General features: G+C 45.3%; 1 protein-coding gene across 1 annotated transcript in view; it reads right to left on the bottom strand.

The window, feature by feature from the left end:
• LOC147639922 (Vacuolar sorting protein 39) overlaps nucleotides 1–18,749 on the bottom strand; it is a 70,978-nt gene that overhangs the window by 11,356 nt on the left and 40,873 nt on the right. Inside the window, exon 12 of the mRNA XM_086775346.1 lies at nucleotides 15,954–16,065. Within this exon, the coding sequence (XP_086631472.1) occupies nucleotides 15,954–16,065 (112 nt within the window). The remainder of the gene's footprint in view (nucleotides 1–15,953; nucleotides 16,066–18,749) is intronic.

Here is an 18,749-nt window from a genome sequence, read left to right as displayed (position 1 = left end):
ATTCTATCATAGGAAGATAATCCTCCCATAAACTGTCTTTTGGATACATATGCCCGAAGCATATCCTCCAAAATCTGATTCACTCTTTCAATCTGGCCATCAGATTGAGGATGATCTGAGGAACTCAAATTCAAAGTTGTTTCCAACTTCACAAAAATAAGTTTCCAAAAATCACTCGTAAACTTAGAGTCCCTATCACTGACTATGTCTTGCGGTAACCCGTATAGTCTAAACAATTGCTCGATAAACTGCCGTGCTAATTGCGTAGCTGTATTAGTCTTTCGGGTCGGTAAAAATCTAGCCATTTTTGTCAAGCGATCTACCACAACCCAAATAGAATCGTGGCCTTGATGTGTTCTTGGCAATCCGGTAATAAATCCATGGAAATACTTTCCCATTTATTACCTGGGATTCGCAATGGATGCAACAACCCAGCCTGTCTAAAGGGTTCAACTTTATTTACTTGACAAATTTGACACTTGAGAACATAATCTTCTACATACCCTTTCATCTTTGGCCAATAAAAAGTGTGTTTCACTAATGATAACGTCCTGTGTACCCCAGGGTGTCCAGCAGAAGGGGCGTTGTGACACTCCTTAAGAATCTTGGACCTAATGTCCGAGATCTGTGGTACACAAATTTTGTCATTACGGAATAGTAAACCATTCCGAATCATCCACTGGCCTCTTTCAGCCTAAATGGTAGGCTGTTCAGTCATTGAGTCTTGGTCAATCAATGAGCTCCCGTCCTGGATCTTCTGCCAAAATGGACCAAAATAACTATCAGTCCTGCAAAGCCCTCTCAATGACTGAAATAAGTCAGTAGAAATCTCGGTGAACGACAAAGTATTCACCTCTAATTCGACTAAGCGCATCTGCAACACTATTCATGGACTCTTTCTGATAACGGATCTCAAAATCAAAATCTTGCATTAACTCAGCCCAACGAGCTTTCCTTCCTCTCAAATCATCCACATCACACACATACTTGATTGACTGATGATCAGTCAATACCATAAACTTGGAGCCATATAAATAATGTCTCCAAACCTTGAGAGCATGAATCACAGCATAAAGCTCCTTCTCAAGAGTTGGCCAACGAGATTGAGTGTCGTCTAGCTTTTTACTTTCAAAAGCAACCGGTCTACCATCTTTAAATAGAGCAGTCCCGATGGCATAGTCACTGGCATCAGTTTCAAGAACATAAGGCCGACTAGGATAGTGATAGGCTGATTTGACTTACGTCCACGACCTTTCAATAAGTCGGTCATCGGTAGTGTGAGCTGAGAGTACTCCCACACAGATTTCCGAAGAAAAATAACAAAACCGAGAAAAGAACGAAGTTGTTTCACTGTTCGCGGTATAGGCTAATCCAGAACCTTCTGAACTCGGTCATAGTCAATGCTCAATCCATCTCTAGTGATCTTGTGTCCCAAGTAAATGATGTCTGTCATAAAAAACTCACATTTACTTAACTTAGCATATAGTCGATTCTGTCTTAAAATAGATAAGACAATCGTGAGGTGTCTAACATGATCCTCAAGAGTACAACTATATATCAAAATATCATCCAGGAACACCACCACAAATTTCCCCAAATGTTCACGAAAAAGATCGTTCATCATTTGCTGGAAAGTGGCCGGAGCATTGGTTAACCCAAAAGGTAATACGAGAAACTCGTAATGGCCATACCTAGTCCCAAAGGCGGTTCTTTCGACATGCCTTTCATGAATACGTATCTGGTGATAGCCAGTACGTAAATCTATCTTCGTGAAATATTTCGTTCCTGCTAACCGGTCAATCAGGTCATCTGATCTAGGGAGAGGATAATGGTTCTTAATTGTCAGCTTGTTCAATCTCTTGTAATCTATACACATTCTCCAGGTGTTGACCTTATTTCTCCTAAGCAACACAGGTGCACCCCAAGGTGATTTACTTGGACATATCTCGCCCATTCTCAAATAATCTTCGAGTTGTTTAGCCAACTCATCTTCCTCAGCTTGGCTCATCCTGTAAGGTGGAATACTGACAAGATGGACACCAGGGATCAAGTCAATACGATGATCTACTGCCCTTTCAGGTGGTAAACCCAATGGCAGTTCCTTAGGAAATACATCTTGAAACGAATCAAGTATCTTTTGTAATTCTTTGCTTTCAAACACACTTCACAAGCTGGCGTAGGCCTGGGCGCCTGCCAACCTGGCCTAGGTGCCAGCCTGGCCTAGGTGCCTGTCTGCGTAGGCGTGGGCGCTTGCCTACGTAGGCCTGGCCGGCTGCCTGCCCGCCTGCCCAACTGCATACGTGTGCCTGCAACATCCGGTAGCCCACGTCCAGCACGCCAACGATCCCCAGTGTTCACACCTCTCGCTCGCTCTCTCTCGCGTTCAACCAAAAGTAAACATGCTTTTTTTTTTCTGTTTTCTCATCCGACTTGTTCATGCGACTGCACAAGCATCTTCAGCCTTCTTCTTGAAAAGCAAAACAACCCTACCATCTACCTACACCCTCATCACAGGTTTCTTTGATGAAAAAACACATACTATCTGAAAAAACAACAACATGCCTAAACAAAACAACAAGCTTCTTGAACACATACCTTTCTTCGACCTCATCTTCTCTACATACCGACTTACTCGTTCACGAGGCATGCTCTGATACCATTGTGAAAACCCCACCGGATCTCCTCGTGGAACGCTTCTGGTACGAGACTCGAAACCTGCAAACAAACAAACAACAAGGGGGTGCAGGCCTGACTCACCTCCCAACCATGACAGCCGTGGGTGAGCCCACAGTCTTGGCTGTCCCCACCGAGCCACGAGCTGAGCTAACAAGGTTGACGTACCGACCAATCTCCACCTCGCGACATCCCATACCGCCACAAAGCAACCCTCGCGGGCCTCGAGATTGCTGCCGGCCTCGACTGCGTAAAGCAGGTGCACGTCTGCACTAGATCCAGGCTCCAGACCATAGAGCTCTCACAAATCATACGAGACTCTATATCACTAATGACTAACCTTGGCCACCCTTTTATAGGCTCTTGGCCGGTCATCGGGCGTCCACACTTGGGCGCCCACCCGTCCATAATTGGGTGCCCGCCCGTTAGTCTATCCCTAACTCAGCTCGCCAATCAACCTGCCTAGCTCCAAGCTTCCCCAAACCTCGAAGCTAGTCTTGCGTGCGTGTAGCACACGGTAGATACACACTATGCACATGACAATTGTTCTTTTATGGACCTTAAGATTTCTCAATCTTGTGTTGGTTTAGATATAGATATATATGATAAACGTTTACAACCCGAGTATTCCAACTTAAATATCATAAGAATGCCTCACTTCGCGAATGAGGTGATAGCTCAAGTGGTGAAGATGTTTGCCTAGAACCAGGAGGTCTGGGTTTCAAAGCCCCTCTCAGTGCTTCCTCGGCGGCATCCCCTACCTACGGGTGGATAATAAGGGCCTATGGGCGGTTGTCTATGGACGGTGAAATTTGGTAACTATGGGAGGATCTTGGGCCAAAGGCCAATTGAAAAAAAAAATGCCTCACTTCACTTCTAACATTTCTAAAATAACTAAATATGGTGTTATCTCTTCTCAGTTATTCAGATTCTCTTGTATTTGCTCAAACAAGTTTACTTTTATTACTCAAGTTTGCCAACTCATCAATTTGCCTGTGCAAAAGGATTATTGCTTTAAAAGGTTTTAAGCAAAGTTCGTTGCTTTTTTAATCGAAGTAGATATATCTTTGAGATTTCTGCTTTTGGAATGTTTAAGATTATAAGTAATAAGTTTCATGAAAATGGGGAGCTTAAAAGCCCATTTTCTGTTTAGATTATTTTAGCTCTTAGTTGTTATCTATCATTGCTTCTAGTCTTGCTTAATGGTTGCTTTAATAGAGAAGTGATTTGTTTTTGCTAGTCTAGTTGTAAGTGCTAGCCTTCATCATGGCTGAGTCTGTCCTTCACCTCCGGAGAAGTGATACCCCTTCTCTCAGCCTCAAATTTGCAGCCTTCCTATATCCATTGGGAAGAGTGTATAGGCTCGAGATTGGTCATCATTGGTGCTTCTACAGCCATGTAAAGTTCAGGTCGACTCTTGGTCCTTAGAGATCTTGCGTTTGGCTTATCATCAATCCACTGTTAGTCTCTTCAAAGTAATAAAGCAAATACTATTCCGATAAAGGGATAAGGGGCCCTTCAATGGGTAATTCGGAACCCCATATGGTGTATAGTTTCTCTCTCTCTCTCTCTCTCTCTCTCTCAAATCTCATTATGTTTGAAGTCTTAAAGTGGATTGCTAAACTCGCGAAACTCAAGATACAGAAGACGGTGTGAGCATTTGTGTGACAGGATCCTGTCATGTGCACAGTGTGTATCTACCGTGTGCTATACGCGTGCAAGACTAGTTTCGAGGCTTGGGGAAGCTTGGAACTAGGCAGGCTGATTGACGAGCTGAGTTAGGGGAATACTAACGGGCGGGCACCCAAGTATGGACGGACGGGCGCCCAAGTGTGGACGCCCGATGACCGGCCAAGAGCCTATAAAAGGGTGGCCAAGGTTAGTTATTGTATTATAGAGAGTCTCACGAGTTTGTGAGAGCTCTATGGTCTTGGAGCCTGGATCTAGTGCAGACGTGCACCTGCTTTGTGCAGCCGAGGCCGGCAGCAGTCTCGAGGCCCGCGAGGGCAGCTTCGTGGCGGTATGGGACGTCGCGAGGAGGAGATTGGTCGGTACGTCAACCTAGTTAGCTCAGCTCGTGGTTCGGTGCGGACAGCCAAGACTGTGGGCTTGCCCACGGCTGTCATGGTTGGGAGGTGAGTCAGGCCTGCACCCCCTTTGTTGTTTGTTGTTCGTTTGTTTGCAGGATTCGAGTTTCGAACCAAGATCGATCACAAGGGGATTCGTGGGGATTTGATAGTGGTATCAGAGCATACCTCGTGAACGAGCAAGTCGGTAGGTAGAGAAGAAGAGGTCGAAGAACGGTATGTGTTAAAAAAGCTTGCTGTTTTCCTGTGCATACTGCAGTTTTCAGATTAGTATGTGTTTTTCCTTCATCTAAGACACCCATGTTGATGGGGGAGATGGTAGTTTTGGTAGGGTTGATTGCTTTTGCAAAGAAGAGGCATGTTTGTTGTGCATACACATAAACTGCAGGGAGAGAAACAGAAAAAAAAAGAGAGCGAAAAAGCACGTTTGCTTTCGTTGAACGCATGAGAGAGCGAGCGAGAGAAGTGCTGGCGAGTGGGTTGCTGGCCGAGTTGTGTTGACGTGGCAGGCGGGCAGGTACGTTGCAGGCGGGCGGGTGCGTAACCAGGCAGCTTAGGCCTGTAGGCAGCCGGGCGGCCAAGCTTGCCAAGTCAGGCGGCTTGCGCAGCCACCCCAGGCCGGCCAGGCTTGCGTAGCCAGCCCAGGCCCAGTACTGCCGGCGCCCAGGCCACGTGGCTGTGTGGCCAGGCCCGCACAGCCAGCCCAGGTGGCGCCTAGGCCAAGCGAGCGCCCACCCAGTCCACGCACGGTAGGCTACGCTGCCACAGACCACGTGCGAGTTGGCGCAAGGAAAGCACAAGCTGGCGCAGGCGCTCGAGCAATCTGGCGAAGGTGCTGGCGATGGCGGCTACTTCAGGTGACGTCAGCATCTGCCGGGGGAAAAGCATGCGCCGGCAGCTTACCGACGGGCTAATCCAAGAGGAGGAAAAAAAAAACAACTAAGGAAAGCTTACGTTTTATTAGCTTTTGGTTTTTTTTTGGGAGTTTTTTTTTTTAAGGTTTAAAAGTCCTCCCCTCTCTAAGGTTTCCAAGGTGTTTTTTTTTTTAAAGAAAAGAGAATATATATATCCATATATATATATATATATATATCCATATATATATATATATATATATATATATATATATATATATATATATATATATATATATATATTCAAAAAAAACACAAAAGCTAAAGCAAAAGCTAAGCCTAGCTTTTGAAGATTTTTTAGCTTTTGGGAAACCTTTATAAACCCCTCAAGTGGGCTTCTTGCCACACATCTCTCAAGTTCTCAAGTTTTCAAGCTCTCAAGCTCTCGAGTTCGCTCGCACTTTCATTGTGCAAAGATCGAATTTTCTCTCCACGTACCCTCTTCACGATGTCGACCCAAGAATCAGAGTTGGAGCCCCTCGTGGAACGCAAAGGCTTGCCGGCTACGGAAGGTACCGATGCCGATCTTTTTGACGATTTTGTGTCAAAATCAGATTTCCAAGAGTTCAAAGTAGCTCTCGAAGCTTCTTCGTCGGAACGTCAAGCACAAATCACAGCCTAGATGCAAGCTTTGCAGAACTCCATTGCTCTATTGACCACTACTCTCTCTACTTTCTCGGATACCTTGGCTTCAGCTTTAGGCCCCAACATTACTCCGGAACCGTTCAGGGGCGAGCAAAAGCAGCGAACCAAGAAGATCGTGGACACGTGGCTACACAAGTGGCAAGTTCACTTTCAGTTTCATCCATATGATGATGGAAAGAAGATCCAGTTAACAGCAGGTTTCCTGTCCGGCAAAGCTTTGCTTTGGTGGAAGGAACTCAACCCTAAGCCAACGACTTGGGCACAATTTGAAGATATCTTCAAGAAAGAATTCCTCAAGAAAGAGGATGATTATGATGTTGTTGCCCGGTTTTCAGCTTTGACCATGACCTCACAGCACCTCACTTATGAGGTCTACCTCCAGAAGTTTCGTGACTTGCAGATGAAAGCTAATCTTTTTCGTGAACATTTGGGGAAATTTGTGGTGGTGTTCTTGGATGATATTTTGATATATAGTCGTACTCTTGAGGATCATGTCAGACACCTCATGATTGTCTTATCTATTTTGAGACAGAATCGACTAGATGCTAAGTTGAGTAAATGTGAGTTCAACATCATTTACTTGGGACACAACATCACTAGAGATGGATTGAGCATTGACTATGACCGAGTTCAGAAGGTTCTGGACTGGCCTATACCACGAACAGTGAAACAACTTCGTTCTTTTCTCGGTTTTGTTGTTTTTCTTCGGAAATCTGTACAGGAGTACTCTCAGCTCACACTACTGATGACCGACTTACTGAAAGGTCGTGGACGTAAGTCAAATCAATCTATCACTTGGAATAACGATTTGGATATGGCCTTCAGACTTTTGAAAGATAAAATCAAGGAAGCATCTATCTTAGCATTACCTGATCCTAGTCGGCCTTATGTTCTTGAAACTGATGCCAGTGACTATGCTATCGGGGCTGCTTTATTTCAAGATGGTAGACCGGTTGCTTTTGAAAGTAAAAAGCTAGACGACACTCAATCTCGTTGGCCAACCCTTGAGAAGGAGCTTTATGCTGTGATTCATGCTCTCAAGGTTTGGAGACATTATTTATATGGCTCCAAGTTTGTGGTATTGACTGATCATCAGTCAATCAAGTATGTGTGTGATGCGGATGATTTGAGAGGCAGGAAAGCTCGTTGGGCAGAGTTAATGCAAGATTTTGATTTTGAGATCCGTTATCGGAAAGGGTCCATGAATAGTATTGCAGATGCGCTTAGTCGGATTAGAGAGGTGAATACTTTGTCGTTCACCGAGATTTCTACTGACTTATTTCAGTCATTGAGAGGGCTTTGCAGGACTGATAATTATTTTGGTCCATTTTGGCAGAAGATCCAGGACGGGAGCTCATTGATTGACCAAGACTCGATGACTGAGCAGTCTACTATTCAGGCTGCAGGAGGCCAGTGGATGATTCGGAATGGTTTACTATTCCGTAATGACAAAATTTGTGTACCACAGATCCCGGACATTAGGTCCAAAAGGAGTGTCACGACGCCCCTTCTGCTGGACACCCTGGGATACACAGGACACTATCATTAGTGAAACACACTTTTTATTGGCAGAAGATGAAAGGGTATGTAGAAGATTATGTTCTCAAGTGTCAGATTTGTCAGGCAAATAAAGCTGAACGCTTTAGACAGGCTGGGTTGTTGCATCCTTTACAAATCCCATGTAATAAATGGGAAAGTATTTCCATGGATTTTATTACCGGATTGCCAAGAACACATCAAGGCCACGATTCTATTTGGGTTGTGGTAGATCGCTTGACAAAAATGGCTAGATTTTTACCGACCCCGAAGACTATTACAGCTATACAATTAGCTCGGCAGTTTATCGAGCAATTGTTCAGACTATACGAGTTACCGCAGGACATAGTCAGTGATAGGGACTCTAAGTTTACGAGTGATTTTTGGAAACTTGTTTTTGAGAAGCTAGAAACAACTTTGAATTTGAGTTCCTCTGATCATCCTCAATCTGATGGCCAGACTGAAAGAGTGAATCAGATTTTGGAGGATATGCTTCGAGCATATGTATCCAAAAGACAGAGTTCATGGGAGGATTATCTTCCTATGTTAGAATTTGCATATAACAGTACTAAGCATACGAGTACCGGGTTTAGTCCTTTCATGCTTATGTATGGTTTTCAACCAAGATCACCTGTTACAGTAGGATTCTCAGGACTTCAGCATGATGCAGCACGTAATTTTTTGCAAGATATGCAGGAAATGTTACAAGTTGCAAAGGAATCTATTAGAAGTGCTCAAGACCGAGACAGGTTTTATTCTAATAGACATCGTTCACCTAGAGAGTTCTCTGAAGGAACGATGGTGTATTTGCGAGTTCTGAAAGATTCCGAGACTTTACGGACAGGTAGATCTCCGAAATTATCCCCTAGATACTGTGGTCCATTTCGTGTTACACGACGGATTGGTTCAGTTGCATATGAATTGGATTTGCCTTCTCATGTGAAAGTTCATCCTGTATTTCATATCAGTAGACTTAAGGAAGTACTGGGTGGAGCAGATCAGTTAGTTACTCCTCAAGAAATCATAGATGTCCAGGACATCACATTTGTTCCGCACGAACCTGAAAAGATTCTTGGATTTCGTGAACGAAGATTGCGTAGTACGCTTATCACGGAATACAAGATCAAGTGGAAGGATCGTGTTGAGGAGGACGCTACATGGGAGACATTGACTACTCTTCACAGAGATTACCCTGGCTTTTTAGTGAGAGCTCTTAGAGGAAGGGGAGTATGTCATGTGCACAGTGTGTATCTACCGTGTGCTATACGCGTGCAAGACTAGTTTCGAGGCTTGGGGAAGCTTGGAACTAGGCAGGCTGATTGACGAGCTGAGTTAGGGGAATACTAACGGGCGAGCACCCAAGTATGGACGGGCGGGCGCCCAAGTGTGGACGCCCGATGACCGGCCAAGAGCCTATAAAAGGGTGGCCAAGGTTAGTTATTGTATTATAGAGAGTCTCGCGAGTTTGTGAGAGCTCTATGGTCTTGGAGCTTGGATCTAGTGTAGACGTGCACCTGCTTTGTGCACCCGAGGCCGGCAGCAGTCTCGAGGCCCGCGAGGGTAGCTTCGTGGCGGTATGGGACGTCGTGAGGAGGAGATTGGTCGGTACGTCAACCTAGTTAGCTCAGCTCGTGGCTCGGTGTGGGGACAGCCAAGACTGTGGGCTTGCCCACGATTGTCATGGTTGGGAGGTGAGTCAGGCCTGCACCCCCTTTGTTGTTTGTTCTTCGTTTGTTTGCAGGATTCGAGTTTCGAAACAAGATCGATCACGAGGGGATCCGTGGGGATTTGATAGATCCTCAATTACAAATACTTCCGCTGCATGTTACATTGGTATCAGATTCAGCTCGTCCACACACACCGTATCCTAGCGTGAGGGCATCCTTGGATAGTCAGATTGCGTTCCAGCACGACCACCGACTTCAACATCATGTCTACAGGAGGAGAGTTCCCATCAGCCGGAAGATGTCTCCCCCGAAGGAGACCTTGCTCTTTCGACTACAGCAGACACCATAGCTCTACTCAGAGCTCAGAACCAACTTCTCATGGAGCGTCTCCAACTCTTGGAGGCAACAGCAGCACGTCCTCCTCCACCTCCAGCAACCCCCGACTACATCTCCCTCTTCTTTCCGATGGAAAAAACAAAGAAGAGAAGATGAGGCTAGACGGAGAGAAGAAAAAGCAGAAGCTGAAGCAAGAGAGTAGCAAGAAAAAGCTGAAGCTGAAGCAAGAATGCAGCAAAAAAAAGTAGATAGACAGGACTATGAGGAAGCCCAACGCAGGATCGAAGAAGATCGGTGTCAAGATGAACTCGCCACTTGGGAGCACCAACGAGAGCTCGATCGAGAACGTATGTTACTCGAGCACCAAAGGGAAAAGGAGGCCATGCATCTTAGATACCAGCACCTCTCTTCAATTTCCCTAGCCTCAGGAGCCACCAGCCCGCGACATCGACTATCGCCATTCGAAGTCAACCGAATTTTAGTAAGTATGATGGTAAGTGTGATCATCTAGCAGTTAATCAGTTTATTCATCAATTCACTCCTCATTTTCCATTAGCTAGGATTACAGGTAGCGGCTCCCCACCTTACGTTGGAGACAGTCACTTGGTGGCAGCATTGGTCTAGTCTTCATACTAACCAGACCACAGGTGTCACAGTTTTTAGCTGGGATACATTTGTTCATGACCTTAAGACCAAATTCCTCCCGCCCCAGTATATGACCGGCCTGGCAGATGAGTTTTATGGACTCAAACAGAGCGGGTCAGCAGTTCTTCAGTTTTTCGGAAAGGTTATAACTTTAGCACAACCGTTAGGGTTATCTGAGTAGGCCAAGATGGATCAATTCATTCGTGGATTAGATCCCAACATCCGGTTCACAGTTCCCAATTTGAACCCAGTACATATGACTGGGCTTTGACTCTTGCTCAAAATGAAGAAATGAAGATGAACGGAGGCAAGCCCAAGCAGTCGTCACAGTCCAGTATCAAACTCCAACAGCAGCAATCTGCTGCACAACTAGGGAAAGGTAATGCATCTTCTAAAGATGCTACGAAGGACGACAGTAATAGCTCTAGTTCAGGGGGTAAGAAGAATAAGGAATCCAAGCCGAAGAAAACACTGAGGAAAAGGCTAAAGCAGGCATTACTGGCGGTTATCTTCCTCCAAAGCAACAACAGAAATAAAAATAAAAAAACAGATGTTTTTTCTATCATACAATAGGGCATGGTAAGAAGGATTGCCACAAATGGCAAGCGGAGCAAGCCTCCAAAGCTCCTTCTGCCACGATTGCCATAGCTCCTCTAGTCTCGCCTACTACCACAAATGCAGTTTAGCTTTTACCTTCTATGCATTCTATGCCATCTGTGGAATTTGATGCTAAACAAGAGAGTGAGAGCGATGCTGCACAGAAAAGCCTCATCCGAGCTTACGGCTCTGCCAAGGGCCGGCAGTTTGTAGTCTTGTTTGACATGGGCAGTTCTGAAGACGCCATCTCTCCCCAGGCTAACAAGATGAGCAACATATCATTTGGACGTGGACGGGTTCACACCTAGTCTCCACACCCACATATCTTAGAAGGCACAACAGTTTGCCTTTGAAGTTCAGAAGGCCTCATTCCAACAAGATTTCATTGTCTCGCCTCTTTTGGGGTGTGACATGATCTTAGTAATCCAGTGGTTTCGTCAATATGAACCTATTCCCAATTGGGGGCAGCACACTTTAACTATTTGTAAAGGTTTTCCTGAGCCCGTCATGATTCGTGGAGATAGAAGCATTCTTGGAATCCCATTGATTTCGCACCTCCCGGCCCAACAAGCTATCCGCAAGGAAGCGGAAGAAGCACTACTTTATGTTCGTGCTCACACAGCCTCTACCTCATCGGTAGCACCTATCTCATCTTCAGTCCCACAGTTAGTAGACCTCTTGTCCTGACATCAGGACATTATGCTTAGGGACAATCTTTTGCCCAGTCTCCCTCCATCACGTCTTGAGGACCATTGTATCGATTTGATCCCTGGATCAGAACCTCCTAGTAGGTTCCCCTATCGTCTTTCCAAGACTTTAGAGGGCGAGCTAGAAAGACACAGTAAGGTGTATGTCCATAGGATTTGGCTGATTAGCCTCATGGCAAGAAAGCCATTGGTACAAAGTGGGCCTACAAACTCCAGCGCAAGGCAAATGGTAGTGTTGATAGCTACAAAGCGAGGCTTGTTGCAAAGGAGTATGCTCGGCAGAAGGGCATAGACTATGATGAGACCTTTGCTCCCACCTCTCATATAATCACCATTAGATGTATTATTGCTATGACATCACATCGTGGTTGGAATGTGCATCAATTGGACATCAAAACCACCTTCTTGATGGTGATTTGCATGAGGAGGTCTAGGTATCTCAACCTCGTGGTTTTGTTTATAAGGATTAAAAGCCAAAGTGTGCAGGTTAAAGAAGGCTTTGTATGGCCTTAAGCAGGCTCCTAGGGCATGGTACGAGAAGATACATGCATACTTGGTTGCACATGGATTTTGTAATAGTCCAACACAGATTACCCTCTATGTCAAAGATTAGGGAGGATTTGCTAGTCATCATTTTATATGTTGATGACATGTTACTCTGTGCTCTTCACCGCGCCATGTATCTCTCCATGATGTGCCATCATGGCCCATGCTCACCATTGCAATCTTCTCCCACTCCCACCTCTACTGCCGCTACCTGCCTCTGCTAATACCCCCGCTGCAACCCAACTCCACCAACTTTGCCCATTAGTTCTAACGCAACACCATTCTCCATCGAGCTACCCATCATTAGCCCCCCCTCGATGGGCATTTGAAGCTTATGGATTTGCAAAAAAATTGGGGCTTCTTTTTAAAAATATAGAGGGCAACCAAGCAACAACAAAGGAGTTAAGAAGATTCAAATCTGGCTAGACCGAAATAACATGGCCATCGCTCTCATCGGGCTTGCATTGTCCGACCATCTTGTTCACCATGTGGACTTCAACAAGAGTGCAATGAGATGTGACAAATTGGAAAATTTGTTTAGCAACAAGATAAACAATTCTAAGGTTTTTTTTAAAGAAAAATTGTTCGGTCTAAAAATGAGTAAAGAAGAGATCTTGGGAGAGCACTTAGTAAACTTGGCTCCACCATTCTACAACAACTCTCAAGCCTGGGAGTGAAGGTTGAAGAAGATGATAAGAATGATGGAGCAAGTATGAGCTAGGGTTGCAAGTAGCCACACTATGAGGACTGGAATTGGAATATCATCATGGCACTTGATTAACAAAGATAAACGAGAAAGAAAGAAAGAAACAAAGCTATATTAACGTCTACTAGAGGCCGAACTTGACCTATGAGACAAATCAATGTACAACTGTCAATGTCTTCTGGATGTCCAGAAAAAAAAAGGACAAAATGAACATGAAATAAACTATGAAAGTACTAAGCTAGTGGGGGGGTGTGATGGATGGAGCACTACTGCTAGAGGCTCAGTATGCAACCTATATGCGTAGGGTATACAAGAATGCAATGCAGATCTGTCTAGCTTCAACCAGTACCATAATATGTGATACATAGGCGATGGCGAGGCAAAAATGCCTCAGAGCATGATCTCCAGGTGTGAGTGTAAGTGAGCTAGCCGCTCCTAGATATGGTGCTGATGTCGAGCCTATATCTCTGTGATCTTCCGTTGATGTAGTCTGGGAGTTTGGTAGCCTGGTGCTCTCGGTCTCCGTCTGGCTCAGAGGTCCGCAGCGCGCTGAAGTGTAACCCCCTCCTATGTCAGGATAGGCACTGGGATAGATCTCTGGAAGAAATCAGTGAGCTGGAGCTGTCGCCCACCTCTCCCTGTGGTATGAGTCCGTAGCAGTGTCTCTCTGTGAAGATCATGCCGAAGACTCACAACCAAAAACAACACACAATGTTGACCAAGTACACACACACTTAGATCAAGTACACACCTTGCTTCCAACAAACCTCAAGGGCTATCTCTCCTGCTATTGCAACAAGACCCGTAGTTCTGATTCACATGCCTGCCGTGGTGCACCTTGGATAGAGCTAACAACCACAAAGAAGGACCAATTAGATCACACGCAATCCACATGGCCTACATCATAAGGTGACCAAAGGTGGTTACAACCATGATAAACACTAGATCCAGAACACAAAACACAACTTGGTCTAACATACAAAACACAAACACATATCTTGACATAGAAAAGACACAAAGAACTTTGACACACACAAGGAAACACACATTTGTGCTTTGTAGCAGCACATTTATCATCACTCCCCCTTGTGATACCAACTTGGCCTACTCATTTGGTGGCTCAGAAGTTGAATCATTAAATAGAGAAAAAATTTCATCTTATGCTCCTGAAGATTTAGGGTTTTCCAAAAATTAGGCCTTTTTGAATTTGATGCTATAGGAGGCTGTACCAACTCTCCAACGCTTTGCTACAGGTGGCTCTATGTGCATAGGTGATACACAGCTGTCTTTGGATGGTGGCCAGCAACACAAGAAAAGGGAGGCATAGGCAGAGGGGCAGCAGTCGATGTCTAAGGTACAACAAGTACAAGGTTCTGATACCAAGTGATGGAGCAGATATGAACTAGGGTTGCAGGTAGCCAGGCTATTGGGGCTGGAACTCAAACATTATCATGGCATTTGATTAACAAAGATAAACGAGAGAGAGAGAGAGAGAGAGAGAGAGAGAGAGAGAGAGAGAAATGAAATGAAATGAAATGTTATATTAACGTCTTCAAAAGGTCAAAGTGACCTATGAGACCAAAGTTACAACCATGTGACATCTGATACACTGCCTGGAAAAGAAAAGAAAGAACTGAAGGTAAGTATCTAGCCCTACAATACATCAGTAGGGAGCATCCAGAAGCAGCAACTAGGGAGAGTGGGAAGCTAATGCTACTAGTCAAAATGGGGTACATGAGTACATGGATACATGAATATTGGGGAGTACAAAAGTGACAGTGAGTACAACAGTACATGGCTGGAGTGGTAATCATCCTAGGAGCTCTAGCATGGGTCTCTGCCGGATGGCCTGGATATCTCTGGCTTTATTGTCTTGCGCACGGGAATGAAATGTGCCTGCTTGCTAAACCTGTCAATGATGGTCCAAATAGCATCATTTCCCTGTGGCGTCCTTAGCAAATCCATAATGAAATCCATAGCAATGCTTTCCCATGGTTCATTTGGTATAGGCAAAGGCTCTCCAAAGCTTGTGTTGTGGCCAAAATGCCTCTATGACCTGCATATGGAGGAGCATGGCACTCATCCATAACCTTATGGCGAAGGTTATCTCAATGATGACTCAACAAATGGCAGGCCAGATTCTCAATGAATTTTGAAAACACCTTCAGGGCATTTTTAGGATGCCCCCCGCCCCCCCCCCCCCCCCCCCCCAATTAGCTTCATTACCTGAGGTACAGTAGCCTAGGCCATGGAGACAAGACTTGCTCTACACTACCAGGAAGGTGGAGATGCCTGGCATTGCGCTTGTATATACATTCAAACATTGCAGTCAAAGCCCGCTAGGCTCCAAGAACACCCTAGGATTCCTATACAATGGAGGACTGTAGGTGAGAGACTATCAACAGCCTCATTGGTTTGGCACGCCAGTAAAGGAAGACTAGCAAGTTCAAAACACCTTCCCATATGAACAGATCTTGCTCCACAGCTGATGGGAGTGCTTTCAAGGTAACACTCCTACACCAGTGCACCACAGAGCAGCAGTGAAAGCACCCGCACACCCACACCTCCCACCTCCCGAAACGAGGTTTTGTAATCAGCTTTGTTTAAAATACTTCTCAATTTAATATTACAACGATCAAGTAAATAAAACAGTACCAACAACAAGAACACCACAAAGTAGTATGTCTTGTCACTAATTATGATTGCAAACCACTACCACACCGCTGTGTATACTTCAGCTCAGCACAGAGATTCACTACCATGAAACTTATTTCCAATCAAAAGCACAAAATAAGATACCAAAACACGAGAAAATAAAACTGAATTTAATTTATGTGCTCAAGTAAACCACAAAGGAAAATTATAAAAGCATAAGAGCAGTTAAAGAACTACACCTCTAAGACTTGAAGAGGATCAAGAGAGGTTCCATGCAGCTGTAATAGGTGTACAGCAGCATTGTACATGGGCTCCCTCCCGTCACCTGGCTTTAAATACATATCTAGTAACCTGTGCAAACAACATATAAACAAACATATCTAGTAACTTGTACAAACAACATATAAACTAACATTAAATATTCAATCCACTGCTGCAGAAAGGCAGAAAAGATAGCAAACTTTCCCGTTCAAAATTGCTGAGACAATCGAGGATTAGCCACTTCTTCACAAAAATCACTGTCAAAAGATGGGAGTCCCAGATTCATAGACAACATGTATACAGAACACTTAAACCCATTTTCACTGAACAAAACACTTTTACTTAAATTATACCTACTAGAGCTCAGACATCACAGAGACGGACTCCTGAGGCAGCAGTTTAAGATGTGGGATACTGCAGAGACATCTACCACCAACTTCTTTAGCTCCCACCCATGAGCCTTGGTTAGCACCTCTGTGCAAAACCCGCAGGGACAGATAGCCCTTGACAGAGCCACAAGTGAGCACCCCCAGGCTCGTGGGACAAATCACACACTCATGGGGTCCTCTGTGAAAAAGCACATGCCCTCCAGAGAGCCAGATGCCCCAAGTTCAGCTCTAAATTCGGGACCAGATTCAGTGACACACACAAGCTCCACAACGGCTGGTGGATATTGAGGCCAGGTACACAGTTCCTGAGGAGGATGACACATTATGAGTCTGGACCCATGAGGTTTTTCTACTGCTTACTTTATTGTACACACAGGGTCTACATAGTACATTGGCCTTGTCTATCCCTTTGACAGCTATTCTTTTACTTTTTCCATGTTGTCTTATATCCAGTTTACTCATGGATCACATGTAACAGCTCGTTGGTCTCGTAGACCCTAAAACCCATCTTCCCTAAACAAAGCATTTGTTCTTAAATTATCTACTAGAGCCGAGACATCACAAAGACAGACTCTTGAGGCAGCAGTCTGAGATGCAGGATATCTATCACCGACCTCTGGCTCCCAGCCACGGCCCTGGCTGACACTCCCATGCGAGACCCACAGGGACAGACAGCCCTTGACAAAGCCACACTGAGTGAGCACCCCTAGGCTTCCAGCTCGTTGGCACCACATACCGGACACATGAGGTTTTTCTGCTGCCTACCTTACTGTACACACAGGGCCTACACAGTACAATGGCTGTGTCTATCCCTTCGGCAGCTAGCCTTGTTACTTTTCTCATGTTGTTCTTGACATTCAGTTTACTCAGGATCACATGCAAGGTTTTAACGGCTCTTTGGTCTCATAGACCCTTCGGGTCTTTCATCGACCCCAGATTCTTCATCATATGCCCCACAAGACTGGAGGCAGTCTCCATACACAGCTCTCTCTGAGAATATCACTGACTTCTTGGGACTAGGCGCGGTCCTCTTACTTGGGGACTTCAATGCTAGGACCATGAGCGAGCAGATACAGATGTATGATTTTGAGGACCCTATCAAGTTGCAGGTGATACACCAGAATGGCACAGGGCTACAGCAGATCTCACAAGACAATGGAGACATCACTTTGAATGGGAGATGCCTCCTACAGCTTGGCTCGTGCTATAGCCTCACTATCTATAATGGGATGGCATGGTGACCTGCATCAGGAGGGCTTACTAGTTTTCCGTTTAAGGGGTGCTCCAGCACAGTTGATTATCTTATGGGATCGCAAGAACTAGCCTTGCTGATACCTTACTTACCATCCCACTATGCCCGCTTGGTGCCAACCACAGTTACCTCCCCTTCACCCTCCTCTGCACACAACCTACCCCACCACAAGAATCGCCCATCTCACACTACACCCACATCCATTTCACCCATGATTGTGATCTTATCTATGCACATCAGCTCTATCCATACATCCGCCATCAACAATTTCCATACACCCCACCAAACCCTACACAGGTACCATGCCTCATAATTGTTGGTATGACGACGAATGTCAAATCACACGTGCACGTCTTTTGTGTGAGTTAGCTACTGGCCAAATCCAGAAGCATGACGCTCAATGGATTAACCGGTATCTTACTCACCGCAAGAAACGAACACATCGTCGTAAAAAGCATGAGGACTTGTACCAACTCTTCCTAAGTGGGAATGCTGATGAGGCTTGACGTAGGATCCGGGAACGACGTTTACCCATCCCCATCGCATACCCACACATTTGGCACTCATATGCACACTCATTATACCACATGCCCCCCGCACCCCCCCTCCCACATCCACCTCACGCACATCCCACCACATCACCTTCTTCAAAAGACACATGGTGGTGAAGGCTATATGCAGGCTTAAGAATTACCCATCACAGGATCACAAGGGCTTACGGCCTATTGGTACATGGTACAGAGATGTCTTGTCCCTGTTGCTGCGTTTTCTGTGACTTGTTTTCAGCCTCCTGCTAGGATAGCTACTGCTGTACGACCTGTTTTCAGCCCTCTCCTAGCATAGCTACTGCTGTACAACCTGTTTTCAGCCCTCTCCTGGCATAGCTACTGCTCTACGACCTCTTAGAGCGGTACAAACAGCAATTCCAGCCAATTCTCTACACATTTGCTATGCTTGGGAGCGCTCTATTGCTGCCAAGCTGCTGCTAAACCTGATTTGTGCCCCTTTCTGGCATGAAACCACAAGCGAAGGGTATTATCAAAGCTTGGAGGTGAAGAAGAAGTCTTGTACCTGCTGCTGCGTTTTCGTGAAGAATCAAGCGGGGAGACTCTTGGGAAGTGCTGGGCACTTGC

This window comes from Cibotium barometz, chromosome 3 (genome assembly GCF_041138505.1).
Source record: "Cibotium barometz isolate CiBa-2024 chromosome 3, ASM4113850v1, whole genome shotgun sequence".
Classification (NCBI taxonomy): domain Eukaryota; kingdom Viridiplantae; phylum Streptophyta; class Polypodiopsida; order Cyatheales; family Cibotiaceae; genus Cibotium; species Cibotium barometz.
Note: the sequence above shows the minus strand (reverse complement) of the source record. Positions and strands in the feature narration are given on the sequence as shown.